The following is a 26,059-nucleotide window of genomic DNA, read 5'->3' on the forward strand; positions in this document are numbered from 1 at the left end:
TTGATCCAAAAAAGACACGAGTGGACAACCAGAGAAATCCAAATAACTTTTAAGGCTGTTGTTCCTGTTGTGCCCAAGATTGCGAATCCGAGAAAGCACCGAGGAGCCGACACCGATGCAAACACACGAGGGTTGATTTACAAGCTCGAGTCTGGGTCCAAGTGCACCCGACACAGCGGAGCAGGGACTTGGACCCCGAGACTAAGAGGCGAGGCAGCTTTCTAGGGGCCACGGGCCCATGGGATACGCAGAAAGTTGCACAGTCACGCTGGTCCACTGAGCCGGACTTCCGGTTAGGGTGTGCCCTGGTCTTTGATTAGGGCGGGGCAGTGCCCTAAGCACAAGGCGGGTGCAGCCCACAATAGAATCAGTCCTGCTCCGCTTGTTCAGAGGTAGGGGATTTTGTTAAATTTCCTGGGTCCCACATTCCCCCCTTTTTCAGAGGATCCTATGCAGGACCCAGTCATGGGTCCAGGTTGCTCTCAGAGTGAGCCAGGGGGAATGATTAACAGGATTCTCACAAACCTTGTTGCTGTTCTCGCTCTTATTTACAGTTAAGGCAGCACATAGCGCCCCCCCCCCACCATCCTTTGTTGTAAGAAGACTAAGTCTTCTATTTTGAAGAGAATTTTTTTAAGCTTTTTTATTTATTTATGATAGTCACACAGATAGAGAGAGAGAGACAGAGACACAGGCAGAGGGAGAAGCAGGCTCCATGCACCGGGAGCCCGACGTGGGATTCGATCCCGGGTCTCCAGGATCGTGCCCTGGGCCAAAGGCAGGCGCCAAACCGCTGCGCCACCCAGGGATCCCTCCCCTTCTATTTTGAAGGACAACCTCGGACTAGGGAGTCTTGGAGGTGGGAAATAAGTGAGGACGGCGCAGTCTTAGCTTTAGGAGATTGTCCTCGTCCGGTCGGCCTTTCCATTCTGGAACAAAGTCCTTGAGAACGGCGTGTGGGTCAGCTGGCCAGACGTGGGTGTAGTGGACCCAGGGAGTAATCCCTTCCACCTTGAGAGCGGTGGGAGTGGTCAGGATCACTATATAAGTTCCCTTCCAGCAAGGTTGAAGTATCTGGTGTTGGTATCTCTGCACGTACACCCAGTCGCCTGGCCGATATCGATGGGGGTCCGGGGGTGGCCCAGTCTCCTAGAGGGCCCTCAGCTTAGGCCACAACTGCTCATGGGTTTGTTGTAATATTTGGAGGGAGAAAAGAAGTTGGTGATCATCAAATTCAGCAAGCACCTCAGGTTTTAAATTGGGGATCATAGGTGGAGGAAGACCGACCATGATCTCGTAGGGAGTCAGTCCCATCTTATATGGGGAGTTCCTCACCCTATATAGGGCGAGGGGGAGGAGAGTCACCCAGTCCCCGCCAGTTTCCAGGGTTGATTTAGTTAAGGTCTCCTTTATTGTTCTGTTCATCCTCTACCTGTCCTGAGCTCTGGGGCCTATATGCACCATGTCATTTCCAATCTGCCCCAAGCACTAGTGCCACTCCCGGTGTTACCTTAGAGACGAATCCTGGGCCGTTGTCTGATCCAGTCTTAACAGAAAACCATACCTCAGTAAGATGTCTTCCAGCAGTTTCTTGGTCACGGTCTGTGCTTTTTCACGTTTGGTGGGAAATGCCTCTGTCCATCCTGAAAAAGTATCTACAAACACTAGTAAATACCTGTATCCGTGTTTTCCAGGTTTTACTTCAGTGAAGTCCACTTCCCAGTAGGCTCCTGGGCGGTCCCCTCGGAGCGGGGTACCCAGGTTAGATCCATGGGTGGTGGCATTAGTTAACTGGCATGCGTGGCAGCTTGCCACAATCGGCTCGATCTTTGCTCGAGAGTCTTTAATAGTGATCTTTGCATGTCGTGTGAGGTCTTCCATCTTCCTTGTCCCCATGTGAGTGCTCCGACGCATTCTGGATAGGACTCGCCGTCCTAGTTCCTCTGGCAGGATGATGCTGGAGTCTGCCGCCCTCCACCAGCCATGCAAGTACTGGGTCACCGGCAAGCGTTTGATCCAGTGTAAGTCAGCATCAGTATAGTTAGGGGTGTCGGGCAGGGTCGGTGCCCCCGGATCGGGTAGCGTGGTTGTTAAAACCTGGGTCACCAGAAGGGCCGCCTCCTTAGCTTCTGAGTCCACTAGCCGGTTCCCCCCGCTACTGGCGTGTCTGCTCTCTGGTGCCCCGGAAAGTGGATGACGGCCAGGGCCTTGGGCAGCCAGAGGGCCCTCAGGAGTTCAAGGATCTCCGTTTTTTTTTTTTTAATTTTTATTTATTTATGATAGAGAGAGAGAGAGAGAGAGAGAGAGAGAGAGAGAGAGAGAGGCAGAGACATAGGCAGAAGGAGAAGCAGGCTCCATGCACCGGGAGCCCGAAGCGGGATTCGATCCCGGGTCTCCAGGATCGCGCCCTGGGCCAAAGGCAGGCGCCAAACCGCTGTGCCACCCAGGGATCCCCTCCGTTTGGTTTTGAACAGTCCTTCCCTCTGCGGTCAGGAGCCCCCTCTCTCCCTGTAAAGGGCTCCGTGGACGTGAGCGGTGGCGAGGGCGGACCCGCTGTCGGGGTAGATGTTGATTCGTTCACCTTCCCCCAGGGTCAGCGCCTTGGCCAGGGCGGTGGGTTCTGCCGCTGAGCCTGAGCCGACGCTCCGGCTGCCAGTGGCCCCGCCCTGACGGTCTCCGTCTCCGAGGTTACGGCTGCCCCCGCGGATCTGAGTCCTTCTCCGACAAAACTGCTGCCGTCCGTGTACCAGGTGGCATCCGCATTCGGCAGTGGCTGGTCCTGGAGATCAGCTCTGATTCCGTGCACCTGGCGGACGGTTTGCGGCTGTGGGATCCTTCAGACAGTTTCCTTCCGTGCACCCATCAACCATCTTTGTGCATCTTTTAATTTGTACCCAAGGTAGCTCACCTCTGCTCTGCACATCTGGGCTTCTTTAGCTGAGGCCCGGTATCCTAGGGCCGCTATGGTCTGGAGCAAGTCCCTGGTGCCTCGCAGGCATGTGTCCTGGTCCTCTGCCGCCCACAGGATATCATCTACATATTGTAATAAAGTTAAATGAGGGTGCTCGGAAGGGAACTCACCCAAGTCTTCTTGTAAGGCCTCATCGAAGATGGTCGGTGAATTTCTGAATCCTTGTGGTAGCCGAGTCCAGGTGAGCTGGCCATTGATGCCTTTCTCAGGGTCCGTCCATTCAAAGGTGAAGAGGTCTTGGCTCCTGGGCGCTAAAGGCAGGCTGAAAAAGGCATCTTTTAAATCTAATACCGTATACCAAGTTTTGTCTGGAGGCAGGGTGGAGAGGAGAGTGTATGGGTTTGGGACCGTAGGGTGCATATCCTCTACTCACCAGTTGACTTCCCTCAAGTCCTGGACTGGCCTGTAATCGTTAGAGTGCGGTTCCGGAACCGGCAGCAAGGGAGTGTTCCATGCGGATTGGCAGGGCCTTAATATGCCCGAGTCCAGTAGTCGCCGTATGTGGGGTGTGATTCCCGCTGGTGCTACGAGAGGCATGGGGTATTGGCGGACCCTGACAGGGTCTGGCCCCGGCTTTAGTTCTATGTATGTGGCCGGTCGGTGCCGGGCCAGCCCGATTCCCCCAGTTTCTGCCCATGCTTGGGGAAATTCCTGCAGCCAATGGTCAATGTCAGTCATTGGGGCTGAGGGCATTTGGTGGAGATGATATTCATCTTCTAAACTCAGGACAAGCACCTGAATCGGGTGCCCCTTTTTGTTTAGGACTTTTGCCCCTTCGAGGTGGAAGCGGATTTGTGCCCCCATCTTGGTGAGCAAATCCCGACCTAACAACGGGTAGGGACACTTAGGGATGACCATGAAGGAGTGGGATACCCGCCCGTGCCGAGATCCACAGTTCTTCGGGTAGTCCATGAGTACTGTCTGGTGCCCGTGGCCCCTTGCACCCATGAAGTCTTGCTTGCCAATTTCCCTTGGGGTTGTAATAAAACCGAATGTTGTGCCCCAATGTCCACTAGGAATTCAACAAGTTGCCCCTCCACTCTGAGAGTTACCCTGGGCTCGGGGAGGGGTGCCGAACCCCGACTTCCCTAGTCGTCCAGGTCCTCCATCTCCAAGATCTTGGCAGGGGCCTTAGGTCTTTTGTTAGGACAGTCTTTCACCCAGTGGCTTTTTTCTTTGCAAAAAGCACATTGGTTTTTGTTCAGCTTAGGGCACTTCCAAGGGGGACCAGGGCCATCCTCCTTACCGGTCCCTGAAGCCAGCTTCTTGAGGTGCCTCCATCTTTCCTGTGGGTCTCCATGGTTGTGGCCAGCAGGATCTTGGCCAGATTTCGGGTCTGCCGGTCACTTAGTTTGGTTTGTTGTTCTTCCAGACTTTATTATTATAGACTCGTTCTGCTACTATCACTAAGTCCTGCAAGCTCTTCTCTCCCAGTCTCTCTACTCTTTGCAATTTCTTTTTAATATCCGGAGCGGCCTGGTTAACAAAAGCCATGATAATTGTGGCCTTTGTTTCCAGGGCTTCTGGGTTCATAGGGGTGTACTGCCTAAAAGCCTCTACGACTCTCTCTAAGAAGGCTGCTGGACTCTCATCCTTACCCTGCCTCACATCATAGACCTTGGCCAGATTGGGAGGCTTGCGCGCAGCAGCCTGGAGACCTGCCCCTAGAGTCTGGCGGTGGACCCGGAGTCTCCTTACCTTCAGCCGAGTTGTAGTCCCAGGTAGGGCGGGATAAAGGGAAGGCAGCATTTATGAGGTCTGGGTTTTGAGTCGGCTGTCTGTCCTCTCCCAGGACAGACTTCCGGGCTTCCACCTGAATTCGTTCTCTCTCCTCGGTGGTGGAGAGAACCTGCAAGAGATGTTGGGAGTCATCCCAAGTAGGCTGGTGGGTAAAGAGAACAGTATCTAAAAGCCCGATTAGATCTCTCGGATTATCAGAGAACTTTGCATTTTGGGTTTTCCAATTATATAAATCACTGGTGGAGAACGGCCAATATAACATCAGCTGTCCGCCAGTCTCGTCGGGGGGCCCCATGGGGCAGAGGGGAAGGGCGGTGGAGTCGGCCGGCCCCGCATTCGGAGGTGGGGCTGTCCGGTGGGTCCGACCGCGCGTCCCCGCTGCTGGCCCGCACAGGGACTCCCTCGTCAGGGAGGGGTGGCGCCCCTTCTGCAGCCCCCGGTGTCTCCAATTGAGGGGCGGAAGTGGGGGGGGAGGATGCCCAGTAGGGCGGTGGGAGAATCAGGTCCTCTGGGGAGGAATCCTGGAAGACCGGATGAAGGGGTGCTTCGGACATAGAGTCGGTCTCCTTTTTGGCTTTCCGCAGGGCTAGAATCTCGGTGCGTCCTGCTTTGGGGGGTAAAAGTGGTTTTAGCCAAGGAGGAGGATTCTCCATCATGTCCTGCCAGATCAGGATGTAGGGAACCTGGTCAGAGTGGCCGTCTGGTTTGTCCCTGAAGATCACGGTCTTAACCTGTAAGATAATAGGTAGGTGAAAAGTTCCTTCCTGGGGCCATCCTACGTCAAAGGTTGGCCATTCTGATATGCAATAAATTTGGAACCTCTTTCTCCGTATGTCTATGCTCAGAATACGAGCTCTTTCCCTGACATCCGAGAAGTGAGAGAGCATAAGAGACAGGGGAGTGGTTTCTGTCTCCCCCGTTGTGTCCTGTCCCCAATCCACACCAAGACACAGACAGTAAAGACGATTAACAAGGACCCAACAACACAGACAAATGCACAAACAGCAAGGACATAGTGACACACAAACGTTCCGTGCGGCCACGGAGACAAAGCAGAAAGTAACCTGAAGGGCCGGCAGCCGGCCCTCCTTACAGATGAGGACCTCCGTCCTCCAGGCCAGGGCAAGGGATGTCTCCTCAAGACCCGCGGTCGACGGCCCGCCAGCGCGACCGTCTAAGCCAATGCCGACCCAATACAGATTGGAATTGCTACAGGTACAGTACAGTTTAGAGCTCTCAGAAAATATGCACGCAAAAGGTGGAAAAAGTTGAGTGCACTCACCACGCGTGAAACCCTCCAGATGGGGTCCTGGAGGTTTCTTGGATCCCGGATGAGCCCCCAAATGTTGTGCCCAAGATCGCGAATCTGAGAAACCACCAAGGAGCCGAGACCGATGCAAACACACGAGGGTTTATTTACGAGCTCGAGCCTGGGTCCCGACGCAGCGGAGCAGGGACTTGGACCCAGGCTCGAGCTCGTAAATAAACCCTCGTGTGTTTGCATCGGTCTCGGCTCCTTGGTGGTTTCTCGGATTCGCGATCTTGGGCACAACAGTTCCAATGTCCATTTCTGGGTTTTGCTAGTCATCTATGGTTAACCTTGGGAGGGTGCAGAAGAAAACTCTCTGAGCTATTTTTGCAACTTTTTTGAAAGCCTAAGATAATTTCAAAACACAAAGTCAAAGAAAAAAATAATTAAATAGTATCCATTTCTGGGGGCACCTGGGTGGCTCAGTTGGTAAAAGGTCTGCCTTCAGCTCAAGTCATGATCCCAGGGTCCTGGGATTGAACCCTGCTAAGCAAGGAGGCCACTTCTTCCTCTTCCTCTGCTATTCCCCCTGCTTGTACTCTCTAAGAAAGAAAGAAAGAAAGAAAGAAAGAAAGAAAGAAAGAAAGAAAAAGAAAGAAAGAAAGAAAAAGAATTTTTTTCTTTTCAACAAAATGTTTCCAAATACAGTCGTTTTGGCAAGTTTCATTGGCCTGGCAATATGTAAACCCATAAAATTCCTTCAAAAATCATAATATTGAACTATCCAAATCAGATTCTTTCTACCTTAACTGATTCTACCAACTGAAATACCAGAAAAGCAATGTTTCCTGATGTTGAAGTGTGGCACTGTTTGGTTTGGTAAAAGAAAGCACACCCTGGGGTACTGCCAAATGTAGTGAGAGATGTGTGCAAAAGAGCTTTATATTCATCAGATGGCCATCTTGTCATGGGATGTCTCCAATTCTGACTTTTGAAATCATGGTAGGAAACCTAGTGGTGTTTTCTTTAGTTAAAGCTGTTCTTGACTCCAGAGGTCAAGATATGCAAAGACTGATACAATCTGGCAATGAGGCTTTAAGATTCATTTGGGTACTGACATTGGAAGAGTTTGGAAAATGTGTGCATTTTTATCCCAGAAGCTGTTTACTGTTTGCAAAGTTGGCCTAGAGCTTGTTAAAGAGTGCTCCAAACCCCCGACCCCAGTAATTCCTTCAGAAGAGCTGAGCATAGACTACTCCTAGGACTCATATCAAACTAGAGCCCACACAGGTTAAACATCTGAGATTCATTCAGTGACATTGGTGGGGATACTGGTGCAGCCACACTCTGAATAGCAGTATGGAGGTTCCTCAAAATATTAAAAATAGAGCTACTCTACAATCCGGTTATTGCACTACTAGGTATTTACACAAAGGGTACCTAAATATAGATTTGAAGGAGTACATGTACTCTGATGTTTATAGTAACATTATCAATAATAAACAAACATTTGGAGAGAGCCCAAATGTCCACTGACTGATGAATGGATAAAAAAGATACAATACCTATATTTTAGATATATAATATACAATACACTTATAGTACACACACACACAATAGAATACTACTCAGCCATCAAAAGAATGAAATCTTGCCATTTGCAATGAAGTGGATGGAGCTAGAGTTTATTATGTTAAGTGAAAGAAAACAGGTGAACATATGGCAACGGAGAAGAGATTAAAAAAGGAGAGAGGGAAACCAACCATAAGAGACTTTCAGTGATAGAGAACAAACTGAGAGTTGCTGGAGGGAGGTGGGTGGGAGATGGGCTAGATTAGTAATGGGGATTAAGGAGGGCATCTGTTGTGATGAGCACTGGGTGTTATATGTAAGTGATGAATCACTGAATTCTACTCCAGAAACAATATTATACTGTATGGTAATTAAATAAGAATTAAATTTTAAAAAGATTCATTTAGTGACAAAGGCCAGGGAGAAAGGTGGATCACCTGCAAGGATCCTGGATCCGCTGTTGTACTTCAGAGCTCTTTCAATAAGATGATGATGAATAATCTATGCAAGAGTGACATTTTAATGAACACCTTCAGTTTCCACTGTGCTTTGTGGGTTTCACAGCATTTTCTCATCTTGTCTCAGCATCCCAGCAAACACTGATTGAGAACCTCCCCTAAGGGGGACTCCTGATCCTGCTGAGTCATGGCCAGCCTGGCTGAAGAGTGGAATAGACATAAAGGACCAAACCTCACCATCATTCTGAAGAAAACTTAGAAATTGGGCATCAGGGTAGGCAAGAGGTGCCAAAATTTAGGGTAGATGAGAAAACTTTTTGGGCTAGGGCAGAAGTCTGTGGAGGCCAGGGGTGGGCAGAACAGATGGAAAGTGGGGAAGGCCTCCCAGCCAAGACACAAATTTTATTTTGTTGTCTGGATATTCATTGTATGGATAGTGAGGAGCCATTCAACTTTTTAAAGCCAGAATGCATAAATTTGGACTTATGAAAATGCATTTGAAACAATTTACAGAGCCATTCAGGACTGAGAAAAAAACTGAAGAAGAGAAGACCAAATGGTAGTTGATCAAGAATATGATTGACATTCACATAGAAATTGCTTGACTGGAGCTATGCTAAAGGCTCTATGCTCATAATCACATTTAGTGCACCCAGGGCTCCTGGGGCCTAGGTCACCCCGATCCCCATTGTGTAGATCAAGAAAGGCAGAGGTAGAGATTCTGAGTAATCACCCCACCATCACAAAATGAAGTTTGGGCTAAACTCCGATTAGCTGGTGGCAGAGGTAGGACTTCAGAGCCAGGACTCAGCATTCAGATAATAATACTGCTGGTGAAAAAGAAAATTAATATCAAGGGAAACAACTAAGTATCAAATAGGCACTATTCTAGGTGCTTCACATGTATTTGCTTCGGGGAATGGGGTTGTCATGTGGGCCTTCTTTTCTTCAAGAAAGCAGATTGTGGGGCAGCCCCAGTGGCTCAGCGGTTTGGCGCCGCCTTCAGCCCAGGGCGTGATCCTGGAGACGCGGGATCCAGTCCCACATCGGGCTCCCTGCATGGAGCCTGCTTCTCCCTCTGCCTGTGTCTCTGCCTCTCTGTGTGTGTGTGTGTGTGTGTGTCTCATGAGTAAATAAATAAAATCTTAAAAAAAAAAAAAGAAAATAGATTGTGATCCTTGGTGGTAAAGGCCTGGACATGGGACAGGAGTGGGCTGCGAAAGTGGATTCGGTACTATGAATGTGCGGTTCCTTGGGAAGGCAGAGAGAAGTGAGATGATATATGATATCAGGCCTGTGTGGCTGAGGGAACCAGAGAAGGCCATGGGGCAGCCTTTGGAGGGTGACTAGTGGGCATTGCTTTGCTTTTAGTAAGCTGGAGATCACTTCCTGGTCTTGGGGGCAGGGGCTTCCAGGAGGAGGGTACCCATTAAAAGAAAAGAGTGAATCTATCTAAATTATCTCTAAATAGCATTAGCTATAATGTTTGGAGGGTGTATTACATTTTATGGTAAGTTTGAAATCATTAAGAACCAATAATCCAACTTTTAAAAAGATGGGTATGTTTTAGTTAGAATTATCCTTAATTTTCTGAAGTCATATAAAAGGGAGAAATTTTCAGTCACATAAAAATCGCTTGGACTAGTTGGGGAATTCTATGTCTCAAACTATTGCCTTCTATTTTTCTGCTCAAATCTGTATTTGAAAAGGCAAACTTTTTTTTTAAAGATTTTATTTGTTTGCGGAGAGAGAGAGAGAGAGTGCACATGCCAGCACAAGCAGAGTGAGGGGCAGAGAGAGAGGGAGCCCGACTAGACTCAGGCTCCATCCAGGACACTGGGATCATGACCTGAGCCAAGGGTAGTCCCTTAACCGACTGAGCCACCCAGGTGCCTGAAAAGGCAAACATTTAGTTGGCATTGTTGAGCTACTACTGTGAAAGCTTTAAGATGCATATAGAAATCCACATTCAAGCAGTATAGAAGGTATACAATGAAAACCTAAAATATCCTCATCCCACAACTCAGAGAGAGACCATATGATAATGTCTATTTTTGATTCTGGTGGCTATTCACACAGCAACTGAATTAATTATGCAGAAAAGGTACATATTTTGAGGCTTATTAAAAGCTTGAATTGTATACAAAGTGGTGTGGGCATTGTGTTACTTTTACTAAGAGGACTTGACCCATCATAACTTTTAGAAATAGACTTCACTGAAATTTTCAGCAGAAAGCTCTAAAATAGTGATATTTAATGTAAAAGTATGTCTTTAGTACCTGGCAGTGCCAGGAACAGCTTCATTACAGCCACTGCTAAACATACATTACAATATTCATATAAATTCTATTTGAATAACTTTCACGCCTTGCAAAGTCTGAAGAACCTTTTAAATGGATGTGGTGTTAGAATGTTTAAAGAAATCAATTTGCTTTTAAGAGCAGCTTTATCAGAATCCATGAAGGTTAGATTACAGTATACATGCGTGTCCTATAAATGGTGGGGGACAGAAAGAAAGGGAAAAAAAATCAATCCAGAATGGAAAAATCCCTGTCGGACAGAACATTACCAGTTTGTTATCCTGGGGTCTTGATGAAGGCAAAGTAAGAACTTTTCAACCACATAGTTGGACTCAATCAGAACTTGATCCTCCAACTTTACAGTCGTTAAAAGTAATGATGTACGTAAGAATGGATTGCCTTGTTTATTTTGCATCCTTTGCATTTGAAAGCTCTGAACTCTTGCTGCAAGGTGAATTTTTATCCAGTTTCCCCATTGATTAATTAACCCAGAACAGGTGGTCTGTCCAGTGCATCACCCGAGACCCTTTAGAGCCTTTCATCCCAGCTAGTGGGGCTGGGGGCGAGGCGGGCAGCGCTCCACAACCAGGGTCCTAATTGCTTTGTCTCAATTGCATGGGATCAGGGTGGTAAACTTTAAAAGGGTTGCATGAAAAGTGGTGTTTCGATTTGCCATCTTATTTCCTTCTGCTGCTGATACCATGGCTAATTTTATGAAAGGCCATCCTGGCCACATGACGGAGTGAAGTGGGAGTCAGTTAGTTACCAGGGGAGCAAACACGGCAGCCCCTCCCTTAGCCCCTCGCTGGCTATGTGCCCATTAAGACCAAAACTCTGCCTTGGGGCAATATTGCCCCTCTACTGCGTCACCATGATGGGGTCTGGGGTGATTTTAGACACTCTTTCCTGATGCAGAAGCAGCCCTTCTGCCTTCCAATGTTATACCTCCCAAGGGAGAAGGCAAGGCTTGACTGGTCTTGTCTAGATTCATCTTGAGTTGGCCAAGCAAGCAGCCAGTGGGAGAGGGGACGGGGGGTGGGGGGGGGGCAAAGCAAAGGGACTGGCACCCTGCAGAAATTCAGGAGCTCTTAATCTATAGTAAAATCCTATTTCAATTTAATTTTCTTTATAACCTAAATGTATTCTTCTGGAAAGGGTTCTAGAAGATTCTGCAGCCTGCCAAAGGGGTCGCTGGTACCTGAAACGTTAAGAACCTGTGGGAGGTGGCTCCACCCCTCCCTCCACATGCGTGGTGATGGGCCTTTCTGAGTGTCCCCCAGTCTGGCCCACCGCATCCCAAGCGGGTATATATAGAGTCAGGAATTGATCAAGACTCTTCATATTTCTTTAAAAACCTCCTCATATTTTATGGAATTTTATTCAAACTAAGGCATTTGTGACTGAGGGCAGAAAGAGTGTGTGAAAGGATAAATATACATCATGACTCCCACCCCATTTCCCAACCCTTGCCACTATGGCTCTTCATTTCCAAGTGAGCTAAAGGTTTCCTAAGAGCAACTGAGCAGCTGTGAATCCTGATTAGCTGCAATGATGGTAAGTAGCATTTTATAGGGATGTTAAGGAGGGTTAACATATTTTTCCTTTTATAGCTCCAAACCAACGTTGAGTATGGTCGAGATCCTCCCTGTCAAAAACAAGATCTGCTGGCCACATGTGGTTATTTAAATACAAGTGAATAGAAATTAAATAAAATGCAAAAATCAGTTCTGCAGTTCCGTTAGCCATGGCTCCAGTGCTTGGTACCACATGTGGCTGGTGGCCACCACGTTGGAGAGCATAGACACGGGACATTCCTGTCGCTGCAGAAACATCTGCTGCATGATACACCTAGAGTTCTTTACCTTGTTCACCCTTCCCTCTGGCCTGTCCCCTACTCACTCCATCCTTGTTCTTTGGGTGTCTGACCGCCCCCTCACCTCACTGAAGTGAGAAATGTGTGATGGGATTCCTATCATACTCAGTTCAACATCACTACTTTCAAATCATTCAATGACCTGTCCATAACCTCCATGTGATGCTTTTGGAATTAGAAAGGGTGAGTGTTATCCTTGGGGCACCTGGGGGGCTTGGTCAGTGAAGTGTCTGTTCTTGGCTTGGGTCATGATTCCGGGATCCTGGGGTGGAGCCCCTTATCGGGCTCCCTGCTCAGCAGGGAGCCTGCTTCTTCCTCTCCCTCTGTCTGCTGTGTGCTTGCTCTCTCCTGCCAAATAAATAAAATTGTAAAAAAGAAAGAAAAGAAGGAAAGAAAGAAAGAAGAAAGAAAGAAAGAAAAGAAAGAAAGAAAGAAAGAAAGAAAGAAAGAAAGAAAGAAAGAAAGAAAGAAAGAAAGAAAGAAAGAGGCAGGAGTATCCTTTTCACATCTTTGTAACTGGTCGGGAAGCAGGCTCAGGGAGAGAAAGGCACTGTCCAAAGTTGTTGCACATGGGCACAAGCCATCTTCTTTCTTTCCTTTCTTTTTTAAAAAAGATTTTATTTATTAATGAGAGACACACAGAGAGGGGCAGAGACACAGGCAGAGGGAGAAGCAAGCTCCATGCAGGGAGCCCGATGTGGGACTCGATCCCGGGACTCCAGGATCACACCCTGAGCAGCCACTCAACTGCTGAGCCACCCAGGCGTCCCTCAAGCCATCTTCTGATTTCTGGTACAAGCTTCTCATGGTTTGTGCTTCATAAAAAATGTGCCATAGTCCTATGGTCTCAGTTTTAAAGGTGGATAAGCCCTGGATCAGCAGTTTCTCTAGTAGGTGTCACTGTGGGAAGTGCAGGGGTATGGGAGCAGGGGGACCTGGCTGTGTGACCCAACATGCTGTTTTCCTCTTGGGGCTCCAGTTTCTCCATCTGGAAAATTCAGGGAGGGAACTATTACAAAATGATGTGAAGATTGTTTTCTCCTCTAATAGCATATATCCTGGATTACTCTCTACTCACATGGCTCTTGATTATTTATTTCTCAAATGATTCAAAGACCATTTTAAAAAGTTTCTCTGCCCATGTTTTCTAGGCGGTAACCATTCCAGCAGCCTTCCTACTGATTATTATTGATTTAATTTTATTTAAATGCAATTAATTAACATATAGTGTATTATTAATTTTAGAGGTAGAAGTCAGTGATTCATTAATCTTATATAACACCCAGCGCTCATCACATCGAGTGACCTCCTGAATGCCCGTCATCCAGTTACCCCCTCCCCTCCAGCAGCCCTCAGTTTGTTTCCTATAGTTAAGAGTCTCTTATGATTTGTCTCCCTCTCGGATTTTGTCTTGTTTTATTTTTCCCTCCTTTCTCCTATGCTCCTGTTTTGTTTCTTAAATTCCATATATAAGTCAAATCATATGACAATTGTCTTTCTCTGATTTGTTTCATATAACGTGATCCCCCTTAGGTCCATCCATGTCATTGCAAGTGGTAAGATCTCATTTTTCTAATGGCTGAGTAATATTCCATTGTATATATACACCATATCTTCTTTATCCATTCATCAGTTGATGGACATCTCAGCTCCTTCCAGTTTGGCTCTTCTGGACATGGCTGCCATAAGCACTGGGGTGCAGGTGCCCCTTCAGATTACTATATTTGTATCTTTGGGGTAAATACCTAGTAGTGCAATTACTGCATTGTAGGGCAGCTCTATTTTTAACTTTTTGAGGAACCTACTGATAATTTAATAGGGTCGTCTTTACTAAGATATTTGGATTGTCATCTAGGTCCTCACTACCCCAAGGATGGTCCTTGGGGGCTTGTCAGAAATGCAAAATTTCAGGCCTGTCAAACCAGAATCTGCATTTTTATCAAAAGCCCAAGTGATTAATTTGAAACCCAGAGCTTGAGCAATCCTGATCTCGGCCCTGGGGAGACAGGAACAAATGCAACTTGCCTATGTAGAAATCTACTCAGGGGGACCAAGTTGACACAGAGCACCTATCATTTCTTCAAATCCTCCCAGCTGCACCCCTCAGGGTTTCCAGCTGGGGTTTGAGCTCCTTTCCTGGGCAGGACACATCCTCTCTGACGTCTGCCTCAGAAACACGAGCAAATCCGTGGAGAACACTTTGGCTCTGGAGTCTCCCGACTGAGGGACCCACCCTCCACCCTGCCACCTCTTCCATCCATGTCATTAATGCTCTGACTGAAGCTCTCTGGCTCGTTGTGCACACCCCGTGGTCGTGCAGGCTGGGACAATTGGGAACTACAGTAGCGGGTCTACAGGATGTAGAGTCGGGTGGACCCTGGGCCAGGTGGCTGGGAGTTGCTGAATGGCTGCAGGGAAGACCCGGGAGATGTCCTAGGGGCCGGAGGCCCGCAGAGGGCCTAGGAGAGGGAGGGCAGTGTCCCATCGGGGTCGCAGCCCTGTGAGACAGCTTCTTCAGCCTGGAACAGGGGCTGAGGCAGGCCTCAGGACATGAAAGTCTGAGCTGGAGGGATGTTGGCAGTAGAAGATGTTCAGGCAGCGACACCCCGCAGTCTGCTCCGGCTGCCCCAGCCAAGTGCCCCAGCTGTTGCGGGGCAGAGACCATTGCCTCCTAGTCCCAAGGTAGAACTGGGCAAGGTGTGTGCTGGCCTGGGTCCTCCCAAAGCCTCTGTCCTCAGCAAGCCGATAGCCGCCCTCGCTGTCCTCACAGCGTCTCCTCCGTGCATGTATCTGTCCTAACTTCCCCTTTTTGCGAGGATGTCGGGCAGCTTGGACTAGGACCCGCCCCCCCCCCCCCCCCCCGCGCCCCTGGCTCCAGATACAGTCACACCCTAAGGGGCTGGGGCCTGGAATGACAATGTGGGAACTTGGGGGGATGCAATTCAGTCCATAGCGCTCCATCCCTGCAGCATCTTCTGAGGAATGAGAGTGGCTCTGTCTGCACGTGGATGTCATACCCTGTGGCCATGCAGGGTGTCCTTGTGTCCTGTGTTCCCAAAGCCAGAAGTCACCACACAGGATGCCCATCAGGTGTCCTGGACTCGGAACCTCACCGACAGGGACTCTGAGCACTGTGAGGTGCCCCCGGCCCCAACCAGACCCTCTGTGGGGAGGCAGGGATGCGAGCTGTGCTCAGAGAAGCTGCAGCTCCTTTCTGATGAGAGGAGACCAAGTCACCATCCTTGAAGGTGAATTCTGAGGGAACAGGAGCCATAGCTGTGGGTGTGCATGAGGACAGCTGAATGTTCCAGGTTAGACCATGAGGGGCCAAAGGGACTGGCCAGCTGCTGCTGAGTCCCTGTGTCCCTCCTTATACACTCACTCTGTTCCCTGATGCCTTGCTGTCCCAAACTAACTAGAAAAGAAAGATGCATGAATGGTGGACATTCCCAAGGAACACGTGGGGTGAGATGTCACTGGGATGGGCTGTTAGGTCATGGATGATCCCTGAGAGACCAACACCAGGTCTAGGATGAAGACAGAAGTGAGATCTCCAGGATCTGTATTTCAGTTTGGACTCCCAGAGGCAGAGCCTGAGACAAGGATTCATGTACAAGTAGTTAATAAGGGAACAGATCCCAGGAAGGACCAACAAGGAAGTGGGGAGGTGAGACAGGGGAGGGAAAGAAGCCAGTACAGGGTGTGTGAATGACCAGATTGCCACTGAGGGTGGCTGGGCTCTATACCACTGCAGAACTCTGGGTGAGGGCATGGGCCCTGAGACCCCATTATTTCTCCTGAGGCAAGGAAGAGGTACTATTTATCCATCAACTGTTACCCGAAATTGGTTGAGGACCATGAACTTCCTGGCATTTGCCAACTACCCCAGAGGTCTGGCACTGCCCCTCCCCCATGTTCCTCCTGTAGGCAGTGATCCACATGAGTTGGCAGTATGCAGCCAACGGCCCGGCATGGGGGGGGGAGGGTCTCTAAGAGCAGGAATCGACCTCCCCCTTTTATCTCAGTCTATGCTGAGGCAACTCTCAGGTTGTAGCAAGTTAATGAGACTTGGAAACGTCTGGAAGTAAATACTTAGGTAAAATTCCTTTTCCATATCTCCTGTATCAAGTAAAAGACAGGTAAACATTTAAAGACATAGAATCAACTGAGAATTGAAAAATCAATTTTTCTTGTACCCTTTATCATTCTGGCAGGACAGAGGAGTTGCCTATGTCACCCAAACCAAAGAGATGGCAGGTCATGGGCCCAGGTGTGAGAACAGGACCTCTGGGGTGCCCCTGGGGTGGACCCCCATCCTGTTGCTCCTCGTTGTCAGGGAATACTCACTGGCCCAGACAGCCATAGGGTACCCTGCAGAGGGCCCTGGTGTGCAAGCTTCCTGGAAGCAGTCAAAGGGCTGATGCTGCTCAACCAGCTGCTACCTGCGTCCCTGCTGCTAATGGGACAGGGCAGGATCCTGCTCCAGTGGAGCAGCCTGCCTCCCAGGTGCCCTCCCTACACCAGGAGGAGTCTTTGCCCATCCCTCCCAACCCCCTCTTCTGTAATAGGGTGGAACACCCTGGTAAATCCCACCACCTCCACCCCCAGGATTCCTTCTGCGTAAGAACATTGCTTTGTTCATATGCAGGGTACTTCTCTGAGACTCAGTTTCCTCATCTATATAAAGATAGATTGTGTGTGACAATCAGGTAAGAGGATGGAGGAGAGGAACCTGGCAGGCGCCTGACCACGGTGGATACTCAACACACTGTGGTGGCAGGCATCATCTTCAGGTGTGGGGCCAGGAGCAGAGAACTGTGGCTTTCTTTGTACAGTTTAATGAACGAAGGCAAAAGGATAAAACAAGCAGCAATGAAAGGGATGGGATGTTTTTCATCTAAGGCTTTCAGTTGATGTTGGTAAACATTCTGACAGGAGGGAACATTTTGGGGTGATGGGAATGTTCTGTCTTGATTGCGGCAGTCACATGGTGTCGGCATCAGCGGCTGGAAGAGCAGGAGGGAAGAAAGAGGTCGGGCTGGACTGGGTACTTTTAGCCTCTTCCATCAGGTTCCAGGCGCCAAGTTCAAGGGTAGAGTTTTAACTCTTCTGGAATTAAGATCGAGCAGCCTGTCCTTCCTTCTACAAAACAGGTGGACAACACCCGCACACGCGAACACACGCACATGCACACGTACCAGCCTTGGTGTAGAGAATGCTTCACCGAGACGTCTCTTAAATCCTGCAGGTGTCCAGGCTGCGCTCATCACCCCCCCCCCCGCCCCCGACAGTGACTCGCCCCGAAGTCTTTTCTTATCCAATCGCGCCACCCCGCGGACAACGCGGGCGCCGCAGACCCCCTAATCTGACTTCGACCTGTGGAAGGTGGGGGGGGGGGCGGGGGGCGGAGGGACCTTAGGAAAGTAAAAGGATCCGTTTGGAGTCACGAACGCCTTTGACAGGAGGTATTTCCACTTTGGGCGTCCATGGGCAAATCTACGAAGCAACCGGAATTGTGGGGCCTAGTTAGGGGGCGCCCAGGGAGGGCTGTAACCCTTTCGGCCCCTGGCCCGCTGCCCCAGGCTCACCTCGCAGGAGGCACCCGGTGGAGGTAGGGGGCGTCTACGGGCTGGAGATGCCCCTGCGCCCCAGGCGAGGCCTCAGCACCAGGTGCTCTCGGCCGGGGAGGCAGCGTCCTGGCCCCCCTCGCGCCGACCTCCAAGCCCCGCGGCGGCCCGGCGTCTCCTCCCGGTGGCCAGAGGGCGCCACTGCACCGCTCGCCGCGGGCCCGGCCGGGGCAGGGGCAGGGGCAGGCGCAGGCGCAGGGCGGGGGTGGCCTCTCCCCGCGCCCTTCCTGCGGGTCGGCGGCACCGCGGGGACTGGGCTTGGGGTCGGGCTGGGTGTGTGCGGGCGCAGCGGGCGCAGAGGCGAGGGCCTCTCCCTCCGGGTACGCCTTACCTCCCCCGACAGGGCTCCCTCGCTGCGCGAGCCGCACCCTTCGCGACCCCCCGCAGGGACCGCGCGGGTGTCCGTCGGGGGCCCTCCGGGCGGCCCGGCTCACTGGCCACGGCGCCCGCCCCCGCAGATGGAAGTGGGGCGGGGACGGCGGGCGGCCCGCACGTGGCAGGAGGAGGCCGGGGAAACGACCCCGGAGGGCCGGGCGTGTCCTCGGCTGCCGCCCGCCCCGACCGCGCGCCTGCTCCGTGCCGCCGTGGCGGAGCCGTCCCGTGCACCGTGCGGGCCGGCCGGCGTGACGGAGCCGTCGGACTCGCTGCTCCGGTCCGGGTGTGGAGCCGCCGGCTCTCCCGGGCCTCGCCTCCCGGCCGGGGCCACGCCTCCGCGGACGCACAGCTCGGAGTCGGCAGCGGCCCGGGCCGCGCAGGGGTGCGGCGCGGCGGCCGGAGCGCGGAGCTCGGGCGCCTCCTGGCGGCGGCGGCGGCGGCGGCGGCGGCGGCGGCGGCGGCGGCGGCGGCGGCGCGCAGCCAGCTCCTCGCGGCCGAGGCTCTGCGTGTGGGGGACGCGAGTTCCGCGGGCCGGCAGGTGGCCCTGGGCCTGCACTTCCCCACGTGCCCGGGTGGCGGCGCCGAGGCTCAGATCGCCTCTTTATTAATAACGATGCCCCGGGAGGAAAAAAAAATATCAGAGCCTTTAAACACAAGACTGCGTGGAAGAGAGGAGGGTGTGTGTGCGCGCGCGCGCGAGTTGGGGCGTTGGTGAAAGCAATAAAAGTCAGATCGCTTCCTTGGAGAGATAGCGGCGGCTATAATGCGCGGGGGGGGGGGACGGATCAGGGGTTTATTTGCAGATCCTGGATAAAAGATGATATATCGACACAGTTTAGAGTGTCATTGCGCCTGGCCTCTCAGGAAGCCACAAGTACATATTTCCTGAAATACCGGCCAACACAATATCTAATCCACAGGCCACTTAAGCCCGGGAGGGGAAGCTGACGTCTCACAAGTTCGCTCCCGGTTTCCCGGTCGTGGGGCAGGAGACCCCACCCGGACAGGATCTGGTGCGCCCGGACGCGCCCCCTCCCGCGGCTGCCTTCAGTCCGAGTCATCACTTAGGGATGGGCCTTAATGAATACGTCTGAGGACTGTCCTTATACTCGGCAAATATTGGATTAGCTTTTCAATGACCAGGCTCTTGAAAAGGCTCGAGAAATCCACACCGGGTCTTCACTAAGCCTAACAGTCAATAGGTAAGGAGAATAAGTTTTTCCCTGGCCGGGGTGGGGAGCGTTGGCAAGAGGATTCCTACTCTTACCAGGGTATCAGATGCCACTACTGAATAGGACCGTCTACCAAATGGGAAAAGGAGGCCCCCAAGTTTTGGATTCGCTGGCGTTTCCCGTCCCTTAGTCCTGCTCGTCGAGGGCTGAGTGACCGCCCGACGGCGGCGTGTGTGGGCCTGTTTGTTTCCACAACACGGGCTCTTCTCTTCTCTTCTCTTCAGCACATACTGGCTGAATTACTCGGGGCTTGCTTACGGGAGATTTTGGCCAGGCTGCTGGGGACGGTGCGTGGCCCGAGTGATCCCCGACAGCCCTCGATACCTCAGACTGCTCAGGCGAGGAAAACCCGGCAAATGCCCCGGAGGCTCTGCTCAGCGTCCCCGGGACTGAATTTTGCTAAACAAACGATGCGGGAGACGCTGAGAATCCAAGCGCAACTTCCTCTCTCTTCCAGCACGAGGGGTGGCGGCGAAAGAGGTCTCCGAGCCGAGCCGGTTTTCCGTCTCACTGAGATGCCGGTGGGGTCCCCGCGCACAATTCAAGGGACAGAGGGCCGGCCACGGAGGGGTCCCGCTGGGTGGCAGTGGCTTCGGAAGCCGCTGCCGCTGAAACTGAGCTGGTCCAGGGACGAGCGGCCCCTCGGCCTCCCCGGGTCTTCCCTGCCGTGCGCGGAAGGCTGGCTCCGCGCGCCTGGCCGTCCTGGCTGGGCGGGAGCAAGGGACCGGATTTTCATGGACTCTGGGGCCCCGCAGCCCACGGGACCCGAGCATGCCCGGGCCTTGGGCACCGGGGTCTCCTCCTGAGGCGGGCACAGTCGGCGGGCTCCCACCAGAGGCCCCCAGGTAGGCGAAGCCTACTCCGGGCTGCAGCGCGCGGGGGCACGCAAAGTGCGCGCAAGGAGCCCCGACCCCGGAGGCGGACAGTTCAGATACCAGAGCCTGAGTGTTAGAGCCAATATTTGGTAGAAGAGACAGAGACAGACTGGGGTGGGGTGGGGTGGGGTGGGGTGTAGAGAGCAAGAGCGAGAGAGCAAGAGACAGAGAGCGCGAGAGCCCGAGAGAGAGGTATCCAGCTCTCAGTGTGTCACGGGGCCTAGGCGGGGCAAGCGCCCTCTGAAACCATCAAAGACAGGGGTGGCTTTTTTCCCCTCCTCCAGCCTCCTCCCCAATAGATATAGCACGAATTTTTAATGCGTCTTCCTTTCACAGACAACAATACAGGGTTTGAAAGCCGGACACAATTTGGGTTTTGTGCGGGTCCCTCCTCGCGCTCCCTCGGCCCAGCTGGCCATATGGAATCCAGCATGGAGCCCGCAGATGACAAAGGGACCCAGTGACAGGCCCAACAAAACCCCAAGGAGACTTCTGCCTGACTCCGGGATTCACTGCCTGCGATAAGCGCGCTGAATGGTGCAGGGTGGAGGGGGAGGAGAGGGAGGGAGGGTGGGCCCCTTCTCCCTCTTCCCCTCTCTCTGTCCCCTGCAATCCTTTCTCTGCCTCTTTTTAATATGCACGCCTCTAACATCCCCGGCTCCCAGCTCTTCCATTGTGCCGTTTTGTGCGGCCCGCTGTAGATTGGGCGAAGATAGACTGCCAAAGCGGACCCCGAGCCGGGTGCGCTCCCAGGGCGCTGGGGTTAGGGCCACACAGGGCTCTGCGGGCGCTTTTATTGACTCCACCGGACCCCGAGGACAGAGGGAGGCGGGCGCCGGACCCACCTCCCCAGCTCCTAGCCAGGCCAGCGCACATCCAGATTGCAGGCCTGCAGGCCTGGCCACTGCCCCAAATGCACCCTCATTGGGCCTTCAATGTGCACACAGTGGAAGCCTTCCAGAATTTGGACCTTCCACTTTGCCTCATTCCTCCCTGGAGGCTGTGGGAGGAGGGGCTCCTAAGATCACTCTTGGCCTCCGGAAGCGCTAGGCCTGCAACAGTCAAAATCAACTGGAGCCTTGGGGGCTGTGCCTTAGGCCTCGCGACCACTCCACTCCAAGAGGCTCGGAAGTCTCACCTCCTTTCCGGTTGGATTGGGGAGTTACAGAGAAGTTACCAGTGGAATCTTGAGTAGTTGGTATCAGGGCAAGTTGGGCATCCAACCATTTCGCCATAAATGATTTGGGGAGAATTCTCTTGGCCTTTACAAGCAGCAAGAACTAAAAACCCAAACGTTTACATACTGTGGGGGAACAAAAGGAGACTTCTCAGTATTTAGGGAAACCTGGGTGAACCCTGATGAAACTGGAGATGGGGAAGGACATTTAGGAGGATATTAGAAAGACTCCAGCGCCCTGAATTATCCAGGGGCGGGTGCGCAACGCAGAAATAACGTGTAATCACGTCCCAGGGCGTGTTGCGCTGAGTGCTATTGACGCGCAGATTTGGTCACACGGATAATCATGTTTACTTTAGATATTGAATTAAATCTGATCATCAACCAGAGGGAGTGAGAAAGTCAGCTGGGACTGCTGCCTTTGCTCGGCCTCCTCGCCACCCCCCGACTCCCCTCCCCAGCCATGAAGGTGGAGCTCAAGAGAAAGCAAGAGATACAATTTCTGAAGGGGGCCGACTTTCAATCCCAAGGCATCTCAGCGCCCGCTGGGCTCTGAGCTACAGGGACCTGGGTATTTTCGGAAATCTGCGAAATGGAGGAGAGAAGCGCCCCCTCCCTGCAAGCATGGCCCCCCGAGATGCTCCCTTGCGTGGGCAAGTGTGAGCCAGCATCCGCCTAGGAGATCTCTCCGCGACGAGGTGGGGGTGGGTGGGTGGTGGAACCTATTCTCTATTAGGGACGGGCCGATGCACCCTCCCCCGGGCGAACCGGGCGCTGTTTGCTCGAGGCGCTCTCCCTTCACCACAGCCGGGCAGGTCGGGGCGCGTCACCCCACCTCCAAACCCTTACTTTCTAGCAAGCAGTTCGCTCAGTTTCACGCCGAAGGGCTGGCTTGGACGGCCGCGCTCAGCCAAATGCTAGGAGGGGCGGAGGCCTGGGATCAGCCTGGGGTTTGGGGGCTGCAAATCCAGAAAGAATGGGGGCGGAAGGGAGGCGAGAGGTTGCGTTTGTGGGGACTGCCACTGACTCTCGCTCGTTGGCTCTCCCGGACCAAAGAGCCTAGAGGAGGCTGCAGCAGCCCCCCTCCCTCCCCTGCGCGCCGGTGCCCGCGTTCCACCTCATTGCTAAGGCTCGAGCACCCCAAAACCCGCCTCCCCGCTCCGCTGGGCGCCCCGGTCTCGGAGCGGTCTCGCGGGCCGCCTGCAGTCGGCGGATTTTGAAAGGGGGGTGGGGAGTAGAGAAAAAGCCGCCCAGTCTCAACCTCCGCGTCCCCACCCCCCTTCTTCGCGCGAGGTAAATCAAATGCAACAAAGTGAAAGTCATCGAGTGTAGTGGCTTCAACAGCTTCTCAGGCTGAAGGAGCCACTCAGAGGTTTGGGCGAGCGAGGGGGGCTTGCTCCCTTCGCCTCGGTGTTTTCCAAAGTCACTTTTCCTCCCGGAGCCGGGACGCCGCCGCCCCTGCGTCAGCGCGCGAGGCCAGGAGGGAGACCCGGCAGAGGGCGGGCGACCTCGGGCTTCGGGTCGACAGCCCCGAGGCCCGAGGCCGAGCGCTCCCTCCAGGGCTGGGGATCGGAGGCGGGGGCGTGGCCCGCCCGCTCGGGTGAGGGAGCCTCGCCAGCGCCCCGGGCGCCCCTGGGCCCAGGCCCCGAAGGGGAGCGCGGGGGAGAGCGCTGCAAGCGGCCTGGCTGGGGTCCATGCCCCAGGCCTCGGGCCCGGCGCAAGGCAACAAAGTAAGACAAACGGGAGGGCCGGGCTTGGTTTTTTTAAACACAGGATTTTTATTAAAATTCTTATTTAAAAAATCGAAAGCTTGCAGCGTCCGGCGCTCTTGGGGACCCGCACGGAACCGCTGAGCTCCAAGTCCCCGGGCTCAGGACCCGGAGATGGGGTAGGGGGCTTCTCGCCTACACATTTTTTCTTTTTTCATATTTGAGAAATGTTTGCACTGAACAAAATATAAAAGGAAAAGAAAGCAGGGGGTGACCAAACATAAACAAACGCAAACAAACCACAAAGAAAGGAGTCGGGCCCCGAGGGGGTACAGGCCCATACCGAAGATCATTTTGGCAACAATCACCACCGATATTTACAACGAAGAGCGAAATCTGTCACCAGTTGTCAGAACGTTTACATGGCCATAAATATTTAGCATTTTCTTATAAAAAAAAGAAAAATTCTCTATAATTTTAAAGTGTTCTCCACTTGCTTTAGAAGAAGACGGCTGACAATATCGCTATCACACAAACATATTTTACAAAATTCACAAAAGCGGGGCGGGGTGTGTGTGTTGGTCTTTTTCTCGGTCTCAAGCGAGGACGTAAAGGCGGGGACGGTTTGGTGTTCCCCCCCCCCAGAGGCAAACATTCTGTAAACACGGCTTATAGTTCAGCCCTCTCCAAAGGTTCAAAAGGAGAGAGGGAAGGGGCAGAGCTGGGTGGGTGGAATCTGCCCTTCCAGGGAGGCGCAGGCAACCTCCCGGCGCCTCCCCAAAGGAGCCAAGAGTCAACTCGACTCCGTAATAATAATTATAATAATAATAATAATAATAACCACCGAAAGGACCGAGTCCGCCGCCGCCGCCGCCGCCGCCGGGGTGGGGCCTGGGCCTAGGGCCGCGAGTCTCGGAGGGGCGGCGCTCACCAAGTCCACTGCTGGGCCTGGACCAGGGGGTGTGCTGTCGGGTACTGGGGGGTGCTGGCCGAGCTGTACTGGGCGTTGTATTGCATGTGCTGCAGAGACTGCGCGCTGTAGGCCGAAAAGGGGATGCCCGCCTGGAAGGTGGCGGCTGCCAGGTCCTGGGCTTTGAGCGCATGGCACGGTTTGCCGTCCCTGACCAAAACGGGCACGGCCACCCGGCGCGGCGAGGGTAGGGGCGTCACCTCCATACCTTTCTCCGCCCGGGCGCGCTTCATCTTGTAGCGGTGGTTCTGGAACCAGATCTTGACCTGCGTGGGCGTGAGGCGGATGAGGCTGGCCAGGTGCTCGCGCTCGGGCGCCGACAGGTACCGCTGCTGCCGGAAGCGCCGCTCCAGCTCGTAGGTCTGTGCCTTGGAGAAGAGCACCCGCCGCTTCCGCTTCTTGCCCGCGTCCCCCCCGCCGCCCGGGGTCTCCTTGTCATTGTCCGGTGACTCGTCGGCCGAGGGCTCCGGGGACTTGGAGCTTGAGTCCTGGGGCGCCGCGCCGGCCGCCAGCCCGTGCACTGGGGGAGAGAGAAGCACGTCAGGCGCCTGGAGGCCGCGCGCTCGCAGGGCCGGACCCTGCGCGCCCAGGGCCCTCCGTGTGCCCTCGGCCCTCCGCGCCCCGCAGCCCGGCCCCACTGCCTCCGTCTTGACCCCCGCCCTGCTCCATGGGCAACAAAACCGTTGGTTTCCCCCCGGGGAAAGAGGAGAAGAGACAGGAATGGGGGCTCCGGGCTCGCGTTTCTAGGGGTTCGCACAGTGTGGGTGCGTATTTGGGGCGAGTGGCGCGCGGAGAAGATCTTCGCGGGTTAAGGGCTCTGGCCCCCTTAAGCAGTTTCCTCTCCGGATGGACGTGGACAGATTTTTAAAAGAAAAACCCCACAATCCCAGCATTGATCGGCTTGGCCATTTAAGGCAGGTTTTTTGGGGGCTTTCGTTTTTGCTTTCGGACTTTCTCGACACCCTCCGCCCCGCACAAAGCGTCCTCTATGATCGTGCAGGGGGCAGGGTGAGCTATTTATACCCGGGCTACCGGGAGCCTCCCCCATCCTCTCCCCGTACCCCGAGGCTTGATGGCTCGCTCCAGTGCTCCAGGCCAGTCCCTCCTGGCTGTCGGGGTGGGGGCGTGGGGGGGCTCCACCGGAGCCATCAGTCCTGGGTTGTCATCTGTAAGCAGCCCTTGGGAGGTATCCCCTCCCCCTCTTTTCCCTAATTTCTTGCTTTGAAAAAATATCCGAGACGAGACCACGTCTTTTTCCGGTACTCGGTACTCGGGGTTTGGAAGAGGACACCGTTAGGGCATCATTAACAAGTGTTCGAAATCTTTCCGGAGGAGCCGGGCGAGGGACCGAGTTTACAGGGCCCCTTCCCCTTCCTCCCCCACAGTCCAGCGCCGGCCGCGGCCGCGGCGACCAAGTTTCGCTACTTACGGGAGTACTGGAGGCCCTCGGTGCTGGCCAGCCAGCGCGTATATGGGTTGTCGCTGCTGTCGTAGAAGGGGTTCTTCAGGGGCAGGCTCTGCACCGCGTCCAGGGCGCCCTGCCCCAGCGGCCCGGCCCTCTTGGCGGGCTCGGGGCCCTCGCTCTCCTCCTCCGGCCCCTCAGCCACCGAGCCTTCCTCATCGTTGGTGTCCGGCAGGTCCAAGATGTCCTTGACCGAAAACCCCGTCTTTGTGTTGGTCAGCGACATGGCTCGGGACCCCGCAATTTATGCCGCAAAGTTGTAGCTTCACTTGGTCAATTCGCGGCGCTCCCCAGTTGGGGCGGGGAGGGGGTATGGGGGGGAGGGATGGGGGAGGGGAGGAGGGGCGTGGGCTTTAATTATTGAGATAATTATTATTTTAAAAAAGAGAAAGAAACTAAGGAAGGGGAGGGGGGGGAAAGCCCCAAAGCAGTGCCTGTGTCCTCTCTGAAACCACGCGGGAACCGACGC

The 26,059-nt window shown here is 53.4% G+C and overlaps 1 protein-coding gene across 1 annotated transcript; it reads right to left on the reverse strand.

Annotated features, from left to right (window-relative positions):
* Window positions 1-23,292: 23,292 nt before the first annotated feature.
* On the reverse strand, window positions 23,293-25,816 carry NKX2-2 (NK2 homeobox 2). Its single transcript, XM_055305830.1, has 2 exons — window positions 25,558-25,816; window positions 23,293-24,648 (listed from the first exon to the last, which is right to left on the reverse strand). The coding sequence occupies exons 1-2, from the start codon at window positions 25,814-25,816 to the stop codon at window positions 24,086-24,088; spliced, it is 822 nt and encodes a 273-aa protein (XP_055161805.1). The 3' UTR covers window positions 23,293-24,085.
* Between the last annotated feature and the right edge of the window lie 243 nt (window positions 25,817-26,059).

Source organism: Nyctereutes procyonoides, unplaced genomic scaffold (assembly GCF_905146905.1).
Source record: "Nyctereutes procyonoides isolate TBG_1078 unplaced genomic scaffold, NYPRO_anot_genome, whole genome shotgun sequence".
Classification (NCBI taxonomy): Eukaryota; Metazoa; Chordata; class Mammalia; order Carnivora; family Canidae; genus Nyctereutes; species Nyctereutes procyonoides.

Excerpts from the sequence above, each read along its gene's own strand:
- NKX2-2 (XM_055305830.1), bottom strand. The coding sequence starts at position 25,816 with ATGTCGCTGACCAACACAAAGACGGGGTTTTCGGTCAAGGACATCTTG. Across the intron at positions 24,649-25,557 it reads CGAGGGCCTCCAGTACTCCC|TGCACGGGCTGGCGGCCGGC; the intron begins GTAAGTAGCGAA and ends TCTCTCCCCCAG.